The sequence below is a fragment of the Osmerus mordax genome, chromosome 17 (assembly GCF_038355195.1).
Source record: "Osmerus mordax isolate fOsmMor3 chromosome 17, fOsmMor3.pri, whole genome shotgun sequence".
Classification (NCBI taxonomy): Eukaryota; Metazoa; Chordata; class Actinopteri; order Osmeriformes; family Osmeridae; genus Osmerus; species Osmerus mordax.
Genome location: NC_090066.1, coordinates 5396716 through 5415624, shown reverse-complemented (window position 1 = coordinate 5415624; position 18909 = coordinate 5396716). Strand labels below are relative to the sequence as shown.

Below are 18909 nucleotides of genomic sequence, written 5' to 3'. Positions count from 1 at the left end.
ATATTGTTTCACAGTAAGAACTTGAGTCAGGATTAAAGACAAATTTATTAACCTGTTTTTTTTCTATATTTTTTTTTTCATGGAATATTTACACATGCTGACAGGATGAATGTTATAAAGGTTGGAACAGCTGTTAGTCTTCTTATAGTTAATCAAAATGTCCAAGTTGAACACACTAGTAATATCAGTTTGGGAATGTGAGGGTCACGGTGACTGTCAGAGAAATGAAAGCCTTCCAGCATGATGAGTGGACACATTACAGTCACACACATATCCTGGATCCAAGGAAGCACATCATTTCCAGAAAAATCCACATACTGTATGGAAAGATGTCTGTTTCTGCCATGAAGCCCTCATACAAGAGAAGTAGGCACATTTACTAGGATCACACGGACATGGAACAGAGTTGTGGTGCGCTCCTACGTTACAGTGAGTAACTACCACAACTGGACACTGCAATACTGAATCTGGCATAGATAAGCTTTCCTCATACAGCAACTACATCCTAAATAGTATTGGACCTTGGTCCAACTAAGAACAGGCGATAGAAAGCAACAGCCTAAACAGACAATAACCAATCTGTTTGTTTTTTAACCCTTCATTGAGACAATCCTGGCTGATAATGCGGTATGGCACACACTGAAATAGACCAGTAGCTTTCAAATACTGCATCAACTGTAAAGGTCAAAGTCAAGACAAAATACATTCAACACACTGAATATATACAGTATAGATTTAACACATTTCATATATTTTCCTATCCTCAATACTGTATTTTTTTTTCTTCATGTTTCTGACCTAGTCTATTTTAACAATCACAATTCTTTTTTTCCATTTACAGTGGACATTTAGTTTTCTTCCATGAAGCAGTGTTCAGTGTGACTGTCACTGTCTTCCATTTAGTATGAAGTGATTTCCAGCAGTCTGCTCATGGTACGGCGACATCGTGGTACGGTGGCTCTCAAGGCCAAACAGTGTAGAGTCTTCACAGCTCCCACCTCTGTGTTGTCCAGTCTGATATTTTCACAGCCAAGTAAAGACTACAATGTTGACCAGTGGCTTGGAGAACCCCCTGCACTGCGCACAACTGACTGCTATGGAATACTAGTATAACACAATTATGACACAATGGAGATAGTCCGGTGCTATTGGCACAGTTGAAAATCACCGACGTCACAGGGGATATAGAAAGAAGTTCTTAACCCATAAAGGTTCTTGGATGGAATGTCCGTAGTATCTAGATGTAGGCCTACATGAGAATAGTTTTTTGTTGTGAATTTACATTTTACTATTCAGAGTGAGGAATTCCTTCTTGACATAATGGGCCTATTTCTCTCTTTGATGTTCTCTCCTTTCCCCCAACGGCAGCCCTCCATCCTCCAGGGGGTGACTGGTTTAAGATGGAACGCGACATCAAGACCTCCCATAGGCTCCAACACCTGTGGACATCAACTAAACTGTTCAATCTGCTCATGGAATCACTTCAGAAACAGATTACAAACAGAGAGAACGAGATATTTAGAAATATGCCCAGCAAGACCTCTTACCTGTGTGTACTACTGTGTTAGGCATTACCACTCTCTGTGGAGAGAGAGACAAGATGTAAGCATGCAACATTGGGATATACAGTTAGCAGGATATGGAGCTGCAGTTCAAGTGATCGCCAGAAGGTGGCAGTGTGGTCATCCCAATCACAGAAAACGTCTATGTACGTGCCTCAGATATCTCATTCGCAAACATGGTAAATCAGTTGACTGACTCATTACTGTAATGAAGCAATAAATCAAATGGCACCTGGAGTACCCCAGAGACAGGTAGGTCTGTAGACAGGCCTTGTGATACACTCGGGGGAACTGACGTTAAGTAATTGAAGAACAGTGTCTGAATTTAAGATCTATGCTCATCAATCGTAATCCCTTTGTATACCAAACATGAGATTCAATAGAAGTACACCATCCTGCATTATCTCCAACCCTTCTCCTTCTACCTCTCTCGCCCCTCTCTCATATGGCTGATAATGGGATTCTCAGTGCAGGGAGATGGAGCTCCTGTGATTAATTTAGGCAGGCTGAGTGCATGCTGTGTAAACAACCATTAGTAATTCATGATTCCGTCCACTGGCTCCAGGCTTCAATTAACCCCAGCTCCTGCTAAATTCCCTCCTTTGCTGTCATTCCCTCGCTGTATCGCTCATTCTTCCCGTGTCTTTTCATCATGTTGATGTTGTTTTCAGACACAGTCCTACGTCCTTGTCTTTATCATGCTTCCGCTCTCTGATTCCGCTCCTCAGCCATCCAATAAAACCGGCGGGGCTAGCAGTAGTCAGGTGCTGTGTAACACGCATCCGATATATTCAAATGGCTGACTTGTGTGTGAAATTATGCTCAGAATACCTGTATAAAGAGACACATTTAGAATTTCTAACATCCCTTTTTTCTGTGGGGTGTTTAGATAGAGAGGTGCAGTAGGCAGCTTTGATATACACCCCATGGAATTCACTGGCTGTTGCTTTTGCTTTAAAGAGAGGTTTTGCAGCTGTCACCAAAACACCAGGGTCTGAAGCTGTAGTACTATTGCCAATAGGATTTAACAGTAGTGACTTACCATGGTTAATCTTCCCAAACTCAACCTTCATACTGACACAACACCATACAGCGAAGCTAAGCTTGACTGTTTTTCAAGCAGGTTAACATGGAGACACTACTGCTCCGAGCGTCTCAAGGCAGGTTGAGAATGGAGCAGGTGAGCCTAAAGTCTCAGCTGATCTGAAGGCAGGATGAGATGTGGTCCTTACTGTCTCCCAGCAGATCGTCAGCCATCAGGCCGTCCTGGCGGTTCCCCAGCACGAAGGCCAGGAAGGAGAGGATCAGGGCGTCCATGATGCCCATGATGGCCAGGATGTAAGCCCAGCGGACGGAACACGCCCCCAGGGTGTACTTGTCCGTCTGCTCCCCGCACATCCGCTTCACCTCGTCAGAGTCCCAGCCGTCGGGGTAGATCATACAGCCCAGGATCAGACATGTGCCTGGGACAGGGACAGAGACAGGGCCGAAAGGAGTGGGTAAGGAGGAGAGGAAAAGGATGAGGGACAGACGGAGAGGGATAGAGGGTTCAAGAGAAATGAAAAGAGAGATGGCGAGCGAGGACAAGTGATTGTCACACCACACCTGAGCTCATTGGCCATCTCTTCACTTGCCCTTTTGATATCAGACAGACACGGTGTGCGCGCACACACACACACACACAAAAACCTCACTGTAAGGCTTGTCGATGACTGAATGGGGACTGTCAATCTGACAATACCAGACATTTGCACGGAGCAATAACGGTGTTGTCAGGGGACCATCATCCAATCACGCGGTCACATTACGGGAGGAACAAGTGGATGTCTGCGGTCCTGGGAGTGTAAAGCTAGTTAGCGCTGTCAGAGGCAGAGCAGCTGAAGAGACAGGCGTGCGTGCAGCAGGAGACAGACAACAGATACACAGGTAGGAGAGGACACCCTGCAAATGGAAGCCTCCAAGGCATTCAAAAAAGAGGGGTTAATCTCAGGAAATGACAGAGGGAATACCCCCCCTTCTTCCCCTCTCTTTCACTACCTTTCTTTCTCTTTTCCCCGCCCGGCCTCATTCAAGGTAAATGCCGTCATGCCGAGACGGAGTGGGGATGAGACGAGGGGAACCTGAATGAGGAGAGGGGCCCTGTGAGGGCGTGTGGAGTCGAGCAGTACAGAGAGCTGTTTGGGCTCAGGACCCCCGCTGGGCTTCCATTCTCTCTAATCTCTGGTTTCCTGCACACACAATCATGCTGGGATACAGATCAGAATGGTGTAATAATCATCATCCCAGTGTAGGAACACTAATCCATATCCTATGCCTCCAGTCTCCACTCACTTGAAATGCATTATTGACAACTTCAGTCTGTTAAATCTTGAACAGCCGACCATCTATCTGGTTTCTGTTACTTCTGTGTTACATGCCTCGACAGCAGTGTTAACTTATGCTGAGCAATGCTACATTCTGACTCAGAATTACTCATGGCCAGGCTATTTTCAGTCTACAGAGAAAATCTCCCGATCTTATCCAGCGCACATTCATCATCTCCACATCCAATACTGCCTGTGCGCCTACCTATCTGTCTCTCTGTGTAAAAACGGTTGGATAGCCTGCCCTCACCCATCTGATTATTAATGCTCTCAATGATTTGGCTTGATGCTTTTGTTGGTCTGAACTGTTTTTGAACACACTTCATGCACACACACACACCACCCTTTCAACAATCTGTCTATCTGTCTCTTTCCGTCTGCCTGCACACGAGAAGAGAGGAGAGAGAATCTGAATGAGAGCCCCCACGGACATGACAAATCCCTCAGCCCCTCCAGAGAACCTCCAGAAGGTCTGATAATGAACTGTTCTGAGGGTCTACCTTGAAAGTGACTTGGCATCTACAGTAGGTTGGGCCAATTAGCACCTGTGAAGCCAGCAGATGTTCTGCTAACAGCAGCCTCTAGGACCTCTCAGTGTGTGAGTTCTGGTGTGTCATAACAGCTGGGGCAACAGGAATATTGTGGTAGAGATCCATGGTTGCCAAGGTGACCTTTAGGAGGAAATGGCTTAACCTGTGTGTGCAGTGGGCTAATAATGGGTTGTATCTTTCTCTCCTTCCCTCCCCGACACCTTGTTTCTGTTGTCACTGGGGCTGATAAAGATTCTACAGGCAGGAAAGAAGAGACACTACAGATAAAGGAAGGGACGAGCAAGGAGATAAGAAAGAGGGTAGAGAGACAGAGAGAGAGAGAGAGAGAGAGAGAGAGAGAGAGAGAGAGAGAGAGAGAGAGAGAGAGAGAGAGAGAGAGAGGGAGAGGGAGAGAGGGGGGGGGACTAAGGCGAGTGGGTGATTGTGAATGGTGTTGGTCTGCAGGGCTGATGGAGAGGAAGACAGATGGACCGTACAGTGGTGAGTCCCTCAGGAGGGGGAGGGGGACAGAGCGTACACACAGATCAGACAGTGGTGCAGCGGAGATGACGAGACGGAGAGGGAGGGGAATACCGAGTAGAGGTCTGAAAAGGAGTTGCAAGGCTGGAATCCCAATGGACCTCGTATGACAGGAAGCTAGAAGAAATGGGGTGTTGAGAAATGCAGAACTTGACGGGAGCGCTGGTGAGTCCAAGTCAGGCACTACGGGCAACTAAAGTCAGGGCTCATCAACACTCATTTTGTTTAAATGTTGAGATCAATGTAACTGCTTGGTAGGCCTCAACAACAGACTGTTCATGTGTTCTAGATGACCTGAGTGGCCCGTTTCTGAATGCTCCCTATGGAATGGTTTTGCCATAAAATTGATTGAATAGGAAATTTACAAGCCAATCATTTAGTGTTGGAGCAGACACCATCAGCCCTGGTTACTATCAGGCCTGGCGGAGGCAGTAGCTCAGAGTTATAGTGTTATTAGCTTGTCATCATTTCCACGCCAGAGGAACAAACTGATGCCCTCAGCACAAGGTTGTACATGCTTTAATTGGAACCATAACTGTAAGAGAACACCAGTCATATCTCCCTCTGGAAAGTATTTTTGCTGATTAAATAAAATAAGTAATGTTTGTTGATGGTAAAAATAATGATCTGCATAAAGAGCGTAAAGGGATCTCCGTTTACCCTCATCAAAGCACTTTACCTGTCAGCATCTGTCACATCTGGAAAAGCAGCTTCATGAAGATTATTTTGCAATGACAAATAAAAATGGTCAACATCACCAGTTACTAGACAGAGCTATAACAATTCTTCATATTTTTATCACATGATCGGTAAGTCATTTTGCTAATCCTCAAGAGCTTATGTTTCCTGTTTAAACTATTTCATAAGGCACACTGCTTCAACGCAAAGTTTCCAAATGCTAGGTAATACAATGGATCTAAGATCTAGCTCAATAGTAGATGTTTTGAGCTTCCTGAAAGCTGAGATTGGATTTAAGAGTAATATTTGATACTAACTGATCTGCTGCAATCTTTGCTTTAGATAGTACCATTCCACCAATGATGAGAGACCAGCTACTCATAATAAGGCTCGCCACAGTTGCGATGTCACACTTTAGCTTCTCCCATTGACAGACAGAAGGGGCAGATGCCGCATCGTCATGGTGACTGGCTGCCTGCTGTCAGTCCTGTGATGCGTACAGTGAGTGATGAGCATCCAACTGTCAGCTGCGTCCACATGCAGCATGACATGGTGGCATAGCTGCTGTCAATCACCGGCATCTCTCTCATTCCCCCTCTCCTGTGTACTCTCCCTTCTCTGACCCTCCTCCTCTTGACTTTCTCTCCTCTGGTCTCTTCCAGGACACAGCACGAGCAATGCCTGCCACACGTCGCTTCCCTATACGAGTGCCATTTTTGACACTCGGTCAGACCCGCTCTCACATAGACAGTAGGACTACACCCTCTCAACATGCTCAAAAGGAAGGCAGAGTTATCCACCATTGCCCGGAGGACACCGTTTACCTTGAACCTCTAGGGCGGAGGGAACATAAGAGGTGATTGGGAACAGGTGTTCCGATTAATTACGGGCGGCAGCCAGAAGACATGCAGAGTAACAAGCTGCTACCAAGGAGGATCCTCGGCGACGAGCCTGGCAGTCTCAGATAAAACGGTCTGAGTTCATACATGTGTGCTTAATCAGGGAGGAGAGCAAAAACACCACAAATAACGTTTTGATGAAATAAAAGCACAGGGGTTAATGCAAGCCTATTAGGATAGGTCCCAACAAAGACAGTGACACGGAGCTGCTTGTTGTCAAGGAGACCGACATGCTTCTGACCCCCTTAAGGGTGCTCATGTTTTCGTTCAGGGCCAAAACATTTTAAAAAAACATGTGATGTGCACTTGAAACAATGTCCCTGTGCGTTGGATATGTTTGACAGAAACGACGTCCCATCACCTGAGCACGTCTCCATTCAGGACATGAAAGGGAATCAGCTCTCATCTCTGAAAGTGAATCAGCTCTCATCTCTGAAAGTGAATCAGCGCTCATCTCTGAAAGTGAATCAGCGCTCATCAGGGGCGGAGCTAGACTCTCAGTACAGTGGGGGCGGAGCTTCATCACGGGGCCCTCTGCTACCAAGTCATTTTTTAATTAAAACCGTAAAAAAAAAACTGTTAAATATCTGATGAATGTACATGTTGTAACGTATCACTTGTTGAGCCAAGTAAGCTTATATGTCAAATGAAACACAAAGAAAAATGTTTCAACACCACAGACAACGACAGACAGCGATGGTGCTGAACAGGCCAAGTACGCTCAATCAGATGATGAGAAGTACGATGTGAGAGGAGCACACGATGCTACCACACTGCTCCTACTATCTCGTTAGTTCTTTTCTTTTTAATGCGCCCGATTTACGTTCTCTCAATTTTCGTAACTATTCTCCTAAGTGCTATATCTACGGTGCTGCCACTGTCTAACTGTAATCCCTGGATAAATATTGTCTAATTACTGGAAAAAACGAAAAAGCTACTTGAAAAAGAAGCAGACAGAAGGGTTGCATTATGCATTTGAAGGTTAAACTGTGAAAATGTAAATAAGTGATGCAAGATCAGTTGTGTTTGAGGGGCCCCTTATTGGCACGGGGCCCTGAGGCGGCCGCACCCAAGCACCCACGCTATCTCCGCTACTGGCGCTCATCTCTGAAAGTGAATCCGCTGTCATCTCTCCCAGCCTCCTCAAACAGAGTGACGGTGCTCTCGAGGTGCGAGGTGACTTCAGCAGCCCCTCTAAACGGTTGACAGACGTCAACCGCTCCTCTCTCAAAACGTCACCCCGCTGCGTTTGAAGCTCGGTCTAATATTCCTCTGATCTGGTTCGACAGCAGATCTCTTTCCCTCTCTCTCTCTCTCCCTCTCCCCCCTTCTCTCTTCATCTACTCTTCTCTCTCCCCCTCTTCATAACAATGAAGACCTGAGAGAGGACATAGATAGCTTACTTAGGGTACCAACTGACACAGTTGCCCACTCACGATAACTTAGAAGGAATCCATCTGCCATGAAAAGTGAAGGTTAATGTGAACCAACAGTGTACCCAGGTGATCCCTAACAGCTTCAGGGGGAGCCAGAATGGCCCGGATGGTTATAAGACACACCTTCAACATCTTTTTTATTTTATTTTTTTGTCATTTTAGCAGACGTTCTTATGCAGAGCGACTTACAGTAAGTACAGGGACATTCCCCCCGAGGCAAGTAGGGTGAAGTGCCTTGCCCAAGGACACAACGTCATTTGTTACGTCCGGGAATCGAACTGGCAACCTTCAGATTACTAGCCTTCCCTAACCGCTCAGCCACCTGACTCCCTGGCCATGACTGTGATCAAGGGCTCAAGCCATGTTCCCGCCAATCGCCAAAGGAGGGGAGATGCGGGCAAACGCTGCCGCTGTGCCGTTTCTATGGCAACCCCAGCCAGGGAGCGAGCGGGTGGCCGATCGAGCTTAGGAAGAACACGGACTGCAGAGCTCACAGAAACTAACCGCCTACCAGGGCTTGCTCTCGTCTGGGATCTCTGAAAGGCAGTCCTCACACACACACACAAGAGACTACACGACTGAAGCAACAGTAAAAAAAAACTACAACAATGACAGCCAACTCATAATATCTAGTCACAGTCCTTGTCTTACGAATGAGGGGGGAGAACGTTATTGGAGCCCAAGAGACCTACTTCTGAACACAGATGAATTCTTTCCAGACTCCCTTGAGTATCTGCCTCTTCCGTTGGGATCAACACAAACGCACGCACACGCAAAGACGTCTCAGAGTCTCTGTGCTAAGTTTATCAAACAGCAACCTCTGCTGCGCTGCCTGCTAGATGAAGACAGGAGCCGTTTGATGTCCTCCCAACTCAGCCCTCATTTGTATTCTCCGCTTGCCCACAGTTGTCGGCAGAGCTGTCTTTGATGGAAGGCTCTCTGTCAACATCATTAGCAGTGTTCTCCTCATGGTGAACACGCTCTCATTTGCACCTCAACGCTACTTCTGCTGCTTTACAAAGCAACAACGGCTTATATCAAGTCATTTCATTCCTTTGGTTTGGAGAACATTGGGAGTCCTTTACTTTTGCAGACTGACCCCATTATGGTGCGAGCTGATGCCACATGCAGTTCCTACCATACTGGATAACTCCACTACAAACAGACAGCACCACATTATTGCCCCGCAAAGGACAGGAATTCCAATTGAGTTCATCAACAGTTTTCCAATGTACAGATTAAATCATGTACAGTTTTCAATGTACAATTTGACAGACTTCAAACATCACCGTCAGGTCTTTCACTAGCCCTTTAAACCTGATAAAAAAAATTACCGGAGAGAGACACGGAGAGAAAGAAAAAAAGGAGGAGAGAGGACCGAGGCTTTGATCCCAGGTTGCACATGCTCACACGACTCATTTCCACACGCAGACAGAACATGGACCACGACCGAGGTTGAGCACATCAAAGGAGAGTCACCATGTCTTTGATTTCTCTGGAAGCTTAAAATGGATGCGTGAAGAGAGGGGATATCTGGAATGGAATGCTGAGGAGGGGAGGGTCCTCCCTGCAGAACGCGTCCCAAACACCCGATATCTGTATGGTCTGACAGCCTGCGTCCAGTCACAGGTGTTGGAGCGTTGGCAGCTGGTTGTCCACGCTGGAGGGTATTTGTCCAGGTGTTGCCAACATCACCAAAGCTCATTCACCCTCAATCACTGAACAAGAGATCATTATTCATGGCCTAACAATGACAGCCAGGTGTCACACCTGGCACGCTAGAGATTGATGGATGAGAAATATAGCTGCATACACACAAACACTTAGCAGCCTACACTTGGGCGCAGGCATACACACACATACTCACACTCAACCATCCCTCATCCCAAAATACAATCCCAGATGCCAAAATCAAGAATGTGTGAACACACACACACATCAACTCATTTACTGCAGTCTTGCTTGATTTTGTATTTTGTGTGTTTTTTTTTTACAGGTCGCGTTGCCCTTGTCCTCCAGCCTGGTCTCAGGAGGAGGGATAAATCAGTCGGCTTTCTGTTGCTTTGGCCTGGTGATCAAGATAGACTTAGATGGAACATTTATAAAGCCAAGCGCTCCTCTGGAATCAGAGACACAGGGGGCAGTCTGGAAGAGACTTGGGGACAACATCTATAGTCTGATGATAAAAAAAAACACTGCCTAATCTAGTTGGAAGGATCAAACACAGTTTTGATCCAACTGCTTTCAGTTGGACACACATTTTTCAATTATGAACAGGCTAAGCAGCCCAAATAAAGTTGACAGGTGTAGCTCGGGGGGTGTCATGTAGCCCCTTCCTATCCAACTTCTATTCCATGACAATATTCATACAAGGTTCAACCTAAGAACATGTTTCTGTGTTTTTAGGTTATGTGTTTGCATGCTAAAAGTTGGGGTTGTTGTTGATAATTATCTCAGTTTCCTTGTAACCCTGGATAGCCTCATTGCCTTGGGCAGCGATATGAACACTACCAACTGCATTCTCGTCCTAATTATGAAACGTGGTTAGCTAGCTTTACATCGTAATTATGAAGAGTGTGAAGTGTTTATTTCAGATTGTGTTAAATAAACAGACTGAGGCAGAGGGGGGAAAAAAATGAGACAGAGATAAAGAGAGAGAGAAAAGGAATCTGGAGAACATCTTAGTCTGTCCTGTGGTTGAGTAGCTGAAGTTTCCTAAAATTATTACTGAAGAGTAATCCTGAGGTTTGCAGCATTGTGCATTTTTCTTTGTTAATTTCAGTTGTCTGGTTTGAGGACACATCCACAGCATTCATGCAGTTATGTACTGGCTGCTATCCCCAGACTCCAAACATTGAGCACTTTTTAAACAAGGCTTTCATTTGATCTCAAACCACTCAGAGGGAGACCAGAAATACAAAACTCCTTCAAAGGCTTTCATTCATGCTTGACGGACCATTAACTGTTCTCATGAACCAGTGTTATGCACACATCGGATGTGCGGATGTGTAAAAGCTTCATAAGGGGATTTTCAAAGATAACTGCTGATATCTACGGGGTCATGTTCAGTTCATTGTAGGCTATAGCATTTGAGGTGCATTGCAAAAACCACCGCAGCAGCCACATCTACAATGTTAAATCCATGTCTATTAAAGTCACTGACCTAAGGAACACTTAGTCATCCAACTGCAACATGGCCGTTCGAAACGTTGAGTTCAAACACGTTCAAACACGTTCAAGTCACGTTTATGTATTCAAAAACACAGTCCTTGAAATCATTGATAATCAGCAAACGAACCGGTAAGACTGTCGGCTGCTCTTAAGCTGTATGTGGGTTTTAGACTTGCAGGGTCTTCCCCTAGTTGTCTGATGTTGTGTCAGGTTGTTGGCTGCACCTGACAGGGACTCTCCTTCAAAAGGATTAAGTTGTTGATATGTAGGTCTCTAAGCTACGGAGATGAGCTGCCCAGAGGCAGAGCTGCAATTAGGACCTGCCCCTCCTCTTCCGCCACTAATTACGCTGGAGAGCCAGGCTAATCAAGTCTTAACGAAGTGCAGACTACTTGGCATGGATATCACCTGACAATTGGCCTAAATAGTGAGTCCCAACTGCAGCGTCCAACCTACACCACCCACGGCTCGGGATCTAAACCTCCGCAACACTCATGACCCCAGCGAGAAGGCCTGTGTACTGCAGCGGTGTAATACATGATTAGGCCAGTCGATAGCTGCAGATTACAAGCCAAGTGGGTCAAATAAGAGTTATTTTTACACACTACTGGAAGATGCCTAGACTTCTAACATGGACAGTTCCACTTAACGACAAACCCGTAGATAACCAGAGTTATTATGGACAGTAAACTTTCCCTCAAGAGGAAACAGAAAGAAAAGGACAAACTGTATTCTGTTCCTTTCTGGGACAAGCTTATGCTCCTTGAGATTATCACTTTCCCCTGCTGGGGGATTTGTCACTGATCCCTTGTGCAGTGGAGAGCAGTAGAGCTATTTAGTGATGCTCCCTAAGGAATACATAACACAAGGAAGCAGAGAGACACCATTTCTATTGCAGAGGATAACTCTATACACATCAATTCTGTGCACATTCACAACATTCATTTTCTACAGGTTTTTCCAACACCCACGCACACACACTTATATAGTCTCTAGACTACTACACAGCACACTGTGAATACTAACAGTACCTAAAGATGCCAATCTCCTCAGGTGAGCCATCATGTGGCTCCCCTGTTGCTAGGTGCCCCGCCGCTCCATGATTACCTTGATTGGGAGAGTTAGGGTGGTTGGTAGCATGAGATACAGGCCAGGCTGACACCTCAGCACCCTACAGGGACTATGCAACAGGCCCTTGTTATCTCACCTGTCAGACGCCTCAGCAACCGGAGTGAGTCCGCCCGGGCCTAATCTCCTCATTCGCTCTCGAGTTTAAATGGCCAGAGAGGAGGAGAAATGCTAACAGAGCAGAACCACCCAACCACACGCCTGAGCCAAGGGCATCAGCCTGCAAGGCTCCCACCACAGCAAAGAGGTCGCCCCACACAGACAGACTGAAATGGCTCTTTAGGGAATGGGAGACGCACAGAGGAAGACTCTCATCCAGCAAATCAAGGGTTTACTTAGTGGTTCCGCTGTGGAGGTATTTCAACGGAAATCCAGATGCTGCTGAAGCGACTTTGAAAGCACTTCTGGGTATTTTGATAACACTGTGAGTTGTTTTAATGATGGAGTACTATACTCTGCACTCAAGAAGGTCTACTATCAGCAACTTTTTAAATTGCCACGTCAGTAGGGACTATGACCCTCTGTCATGTATGGTAGTTTAGAGAGCAGTGTAATAATATGAAATAATGTTACATTACATTAAGACATCTTTATCCCTATCTAAGAAGAGATTGAAGGGTGATGTTCTTGTCATTGATGTGGTAGAGAGCTTGGACAGTATCTCCTGCCTCGCTCCTCCACTTGCAATCTTTTCTCTATTTTAAAATCGCCCTACCAACTGTTCTCTCATCAAAACTGTCAATCACACTTCAACCCATTAAGACCTTGTGGCTCTTCAATCAGACATGCCACTCTCACTTAAGCTCAAACAGGCTACCACTAGCCTGCCACTGCATCACATAAGCCTTTACGCTTACATATCTGTAGTTACAGTATATAAAGATGGATTATTCAGCAAAGGGACGGCAGGAACTAAAAGGAGAACACATCGGCATGTTTCTATATGAGGTCCATTTACTGAAGGCCGAGTCCAGTGTCATAAAAAGTTGAAAATGTATTTTCTTTCTTTACATTTGCCACTATCCCCCCACAACGGCCTTGTCAATGCCCCTCAGCCTTCAAAGTCATGAGCACAGCTGAAATCAGACACCTATGAAATCTGTCAATCATGCTTAAAGCTAAAAAGCCATTCATTTTCAGCTCATGAGCAAATGACTAACATGTCATTAGTACTAATAAATGATTTATCATTTCATGGTTCCTCTCAAAAAGGTTTGATGAAACTCCAAACAACGATACCATTAGATCACAACTAAAACATTTCCCCCAACTTTGAAAGAAATTGAACAATTGAAATGGAAAATACGTTTGTAGTTCCCGCTCACACACAAATGAACTAGTGGCAGGTACACAGGTAACACCTCTGTGTTTGGCTGGTGTGACCATCATCTCACATATGATCCGCAGGGACACACATAAACCAACTTCTTCACTTCAGAACGTACGGCCCCAGTCTCACGTGTGCCCCTCGTCACTCATCCACAGGGCAACAGCTCTAAGTGGCATGCTGATCATTTGGGAGTAAAGATTGAAAACACACATTTCATGCCTGGTAGAAACAAAACACCACTTCCTGGAGCCAGAGTGCATTTACATTTACATTTAGCAGACGCTCTTATCCAGAGCGACTTACAGTAAGTACAGGGACATTCCCCCCAAGGCAAGTAGGGTGAAGTGCCTTGCCCAAGGACACAACATCATTTTTCACAGCTGGGAATCTAACCGGTAACCTTCAGATTACTAGCCCAACTCCCTAACCGTTCAGCCACCTGACTCCCTGGGGGATTTTGAAGCATTGTGGGGGATTTTGAAGTACATACAGTACATCTCTCGTGTTTTGAGATTCCATTAATCTATGCTCTTTAGGCACTTCATGACCTTTAGATGATACGACTGTGGATGCACTCCATGGCTTTCAGAAGAGTTCCAAAGGGCTGTTATGTGATTCAAATTCTCTGAGTCTCGTGCTAAATTCCTTTGGCCTTGCAGCGCTTTGATTCATACAGCTCGACAGCAATAACTCCATTCCACTTTTACTTTGTGTTACAATAAAACACTCTCTGAAGCCCAAACCATCCCTCCTCTCACTCCTCACTGTGTTTTCCAGCCAATCACGCGGCCCTGACACTGCATCCCGTTCTACTTCATCGAGAATGTGATTGAGCTGCAGGCTGTCCCTCTCCAGGCATTGGTGTGCTGAGCAGTGGAAGGCTCAATACGCTCAGAGTGCTGGAAAGTGATCTGGCTTTCATCTAGTCCATTTACAACTCTGCCAGATGACCGAATGGCTGTGTCCTAGAGAGCCCCGACTAATGGCCTTGAAGGGGATGTGTCTGTGCACTTGGGTCCATAGGTTTGTGGGAAAGAGTGTTTGTGTGTGTGAATTTGACTGTTTCTAAAGGTTCCTGTGTGCGTACTTTGTTTATACGTGTGTGTGTATCTCTGGGGCTCTTGATTGGTCACATTGCTTTAGCCCAGTAATCACCTCAGACCCCGCCTGTACGTCACAGTACTGCTGAGAGGATAAGAGCAAGTCGTTATCCAATGAGTTTAGAGGGGGGTCTATTGGAATAACTCTTAGGGTTGTAAGGTTTCGTGTACAGAGATAGTGTACAGAGAACAAGGTTAACTGAACTGACCCTGACCCCAACAGTACATCCGTAGATCAGTAGTTGCAGTAAGCAATCACACACACACACCCGGACAGTGTTTGGGAGCCAGACAGTGTCCATGGCTGCTTCCGATTAGCAACTCTGCTTTGTGCTTTTCTAGAGAAAAGCTCCCTTGATCAATAAGACACTTGCAATCAAATGGGTTCTATTATGTTTGCTTTTAATGCCAACATCCTCCTCAAGAGGCCCATTTCCTGGGCACTGAGTGCAGCTTTGAGCGGAACACTTTAGCCATGCGGGGAAGCCAGGAACCAGGACCAGGAAACAAACTTAAGATCCCTCACTCAGTTCCTTTGCTTTGTTTTCTTTGGAAGGAATTTCAAATAATTATAATACCTTTATATCTAGGTGCCTTTCAAGGTCCTCAAGGACACGTTACAGCATAAAATACACATTAACAAATGAGTTTTAAACTGGGAAATACAATCCAGCTGACAGGATATACAATGGTAGAGAATTCCATAATTTTAGCACTGCGTCTGGGTCGGACTGCCAGCCAGGTTTGCTGAGCATCAAGCTGCTGCCTGGTGTCAGGCAATGCCAGGATGCCTGCCACTACACAGCCCCGGCTGGCACTCAACTCATCCTAATTCACCAGAGAGGGAGACAGAGAGGGCTCTGAGATTTGATTGTCACAGAATAAGTGCTTGTCATTGACCTTGCAGACTATTCACCCAAAGAAGGCAGCCTGTCAGTCAAGGTTAGCTGTTAATACAGTAGTAGGTTGTGGGTGGAAGAGGAGGATGTACTGAAGAGAAAGAAAGAGAAAGAGAGACCTTGTGACGAGTGGTCAATTGAAGTACATCCACAAACCACTGCAGAGTCTGGGAGAGTTCGAAAAAAAACACATAAAGGTAGGCTCCAAGGCACTCAAAAAGGAAGAGAATAAAGCAGATACACTTCACTTACGTACAATCGAGACACCAACTTTGATAGCACATCTCATACATATCTAGAATAGTGTTCAGTGAATAACCACCATCAAACCCATCCTGTTAGTCTATCCTATGTTCAGAGAGGTAGCCCTGAACTTGTGCAGCCCTGCACAGCAGCACATTACTATGGTCAATTCCTCATGAAATCCCATCTGACCCCTTGAGCTTAAGAGGGTTTGGACCTATATAAAACCAGGATTTATGGATTCTCAGAGATGTAAAGTCCCTTACATTGTTGCCAATTACAGTTTCTATGGAGAAATGTAATAGCCAATACAAAATGACATTTGAGAAAATGGTAGGTGAAAGACCCCCTTCAAAAAGACAAATATTAAGTGAGTTCACTGAGGATGAAGACTATGTGGTGAATACTGAAACATGTCAGTCTGGGAACATAGCACTGTGATGAATCCATAAGATAGTAGGAACTATGAGGAGTCCATTTTCTGTACAGACGGCTTCCCACATCATAGAACTCTACACAGCTCGTAGCCGCAACACACTTATTCTGTTGTGTTTCCTCAAAAAATACAAGGATAGACATAATAACTGTTGGATTCATAAATCATTCTTTACACCTGAATATTTGGCAGTTTATTATTACATCCATTCCCTGTGGTAAGCCCAAAAACAAGCAAAGCAGGCACTGACACAGAGGAATACAAACTCGCTTTCATCTGCGGAAAAAGAGGAAACACAAACAGTGTTGCTCCTCATTAGGCTGGCTTGTGTTTTAATTTTGCCCCAATGATGCAGTGCTGCTCTGGATTTTACTCCAGATAATATCAGTGGTGTTGTTTGTGTAATTGTGCAGGAATTATCACTGGGGTGCCTGTCATTACAAACACACATAATATGGTTGACCTACATCTGATGAAAATGTCACCCACTCAGGAAAGCTGAGGAATCTTAGACTCATTGGACCATTTTTTTCATTAAATCATTAATTCATCAGTGGTCATTCATTTTATGGGACATATCTATTAAACCATAGAACATGTCTATTTTCCATGATGTTTATTTTTGAATATATAATATCTACAGATTTCATTCTTATCATTATGGAACAGTAACGTTTACTTGAGGCCAAATTGCAATATATTGAGACGCTTCATTTCACAGCTGGCTAACAGGCATTAATCTACATATAGGCTACTTAAAATGCATAGCAATTAAATGTATGCAGTGCTAATGAGGTGTTGACAATACTTTGTCAACAATTTTAATGTTTGAACTCCATTGTGCATCACTATATAAACAATTATTGTAAATGTAGCCAATAGGTAAGTGTTACATACTTTATAATCTACACTTGATTCGGACTGCACATCAGGATTAATGTATGAAACTTCCAGGAATGACCCTATACCTGAAGGCATCAATCCACTTACCTGCGGCCAGCTGCATCCAGCCGCAGATCTTGTACACCGTCCCAGTACTGCAGAAGAAGAAGAGAGCGAAGCAGCCAATGCAAGACAGGACCAGTACCATGGACATCCCGATGAAGAAGGACGCTGCCTTGAACGCGCCGGAGGGGATGGTGCTGAACTCGGTGAAGCTGCCCTGACAGGTCAGGTCCCGGGACAGTCCGTTCCCTATACAGTAATGGAACAGACCGAAGTAACCAGCCTGCGGCGTGTCTATACCGTCTCCAATCCAGTAGGGCTGTATGAAACACACCACATTGACTATGGCGAAGAGGATGGTGAAGATTGCCCAAAGAACCCCAATGGCGCGGGAGTTCCTAACGTAGTTGGTTTGGTAGATCTTGGCAGCCTCCGAGGCAGGAAGCATTGTTGCAGTAGCACCTGGCACCATTATTTAGTTTTAGCAGATTTGAGACGCGACTTTCTACAATGACTATCTCACCATTCAGTCAACATATCAAAAACGATCACAATATAACATGGTAAGTCCATGACATAGGCTCGAGCAACTCCTTCTTGCGACTACGTTGCCGATGCAAGTCCAGCTTGCTCTGAAAGGGTTGTAAACTTCTCGGTCACTCTCTGAGCCCCAGCGTCACCTGACCCATTCCTTCCGTTACCATCGTCTTCACTAAACGAAACGATGAATGAATATCATGAATGACTGCCAATCTCGGATTAATTCTGCATTCCAATGTCTGCGCCTTCACAGTGGTCACCAACCGCAGCAGCTCTCAACCAATTAGTCGTCTGAGCTCCATAACCTATTAAGCGCATAAAAAGGTGGTCGAGGCTAGACCAATGCGAAAAAATACCCCTACCTGGGTTGACCAAACCATCCGATGTGTTGTTACCTACAATCTCAGTTATCCCTGGTTGAGGTTGATTAAAATCAGCGATTGGAATATCTGGTCAATGGCCATAGGTAAGGCTAGAGTTATATTGCGTTCGTTTATCTATAACCTAGCCTAATTCCCAGAAACACCTGCTTTTAAAGCAGGGACTAACGTAAACGCATCGACGCCCCTCTCGTAGCCTGCCGTTGTTCAGTAAAGCTGAAGCCAACCAGCATCCTTTAATCACTCTCACGTCCATAGTCACTGCGTCGTCCGACGTTATTTGCGGGAAATTTGATCGCCATACCACTGCAACGGGATAGGCTGTTCCTGGTGTGACTGATATATAGCCACAGGTAATTTACCTGCATAATTGTTGATACGATGTTAATTAAAATACAGTCATAATTCAACATCACAATAATGTTTCAGGTTTGACCATATATGCTACTGTGAAATGTGACCGAAAATGTGGCAATAATGTAACAGCAATGAAAACATAAAGGTAGGCTACTATAACTAAATAGTCAGTGAAGCCCAATAAAGGATTGTTAGCGTGTTTCTGTATTTTATCATCCTAAAACATTGTTAGACATCAACAAAATACTGATTGAATAAAATGTATTGAACACAATGTTTCGTTATTCTACAGTTTATAAATATGAAACTTGTTTGTACAACTGCATTTTGACTACATTTCCCAAAGTCCAAAGCCCTTCAACAGCTATGATT

General features: G+C 45.0%; 1 protein-coding gene across 1 annotated transcript; it reads right to left on the bottom strand.

Annotated features, from left to right (window-relative positions):
* Positions 1–101: 101 nt before the first annotated feature.
* Positions 102–18230, bottom strand: lhfpl3 (LHFPL tetraspan subfamily member 3). Its single transcript, XM_067254972.1, has 4 exons — positions 17306–18230; positions 2795–3025; positions 1548–1581; positions 102–1439 (listed from the first exon to the last, which is right to left on the bottom strand). Exons 1-3 carry the CDS (start codon positions 17730–17732, stop codon positions 1565–1567), a joined length of 675 nt encoding a protein of 224 aa, XP_067111073.1. The 5' UTR covers positions 17733–18230; the 3' UTR covers positions 102–1439; positions 1548–1564.
* Positions 18231–18909: the final 679 nt, after the last annotated feature.

Excerpts from the sequence above, each read along its gene's own strand:
- lhfpl3 (XM_067254972.1), bottom strand. The coding sequence starts at position 17,732 with ATGGTGCCAGGTGCTACTGCAACAATGCTTCCTGCCTCGGAGGCTGCC. Across the intron at positions 3,026-17,305 it reads CTGGATGCAGCTGGCCGCAG|GCACATGTCTGATCCTGGGC; the intron begins GTAAGTGGATTG and ends TCCCTGTCCCAG.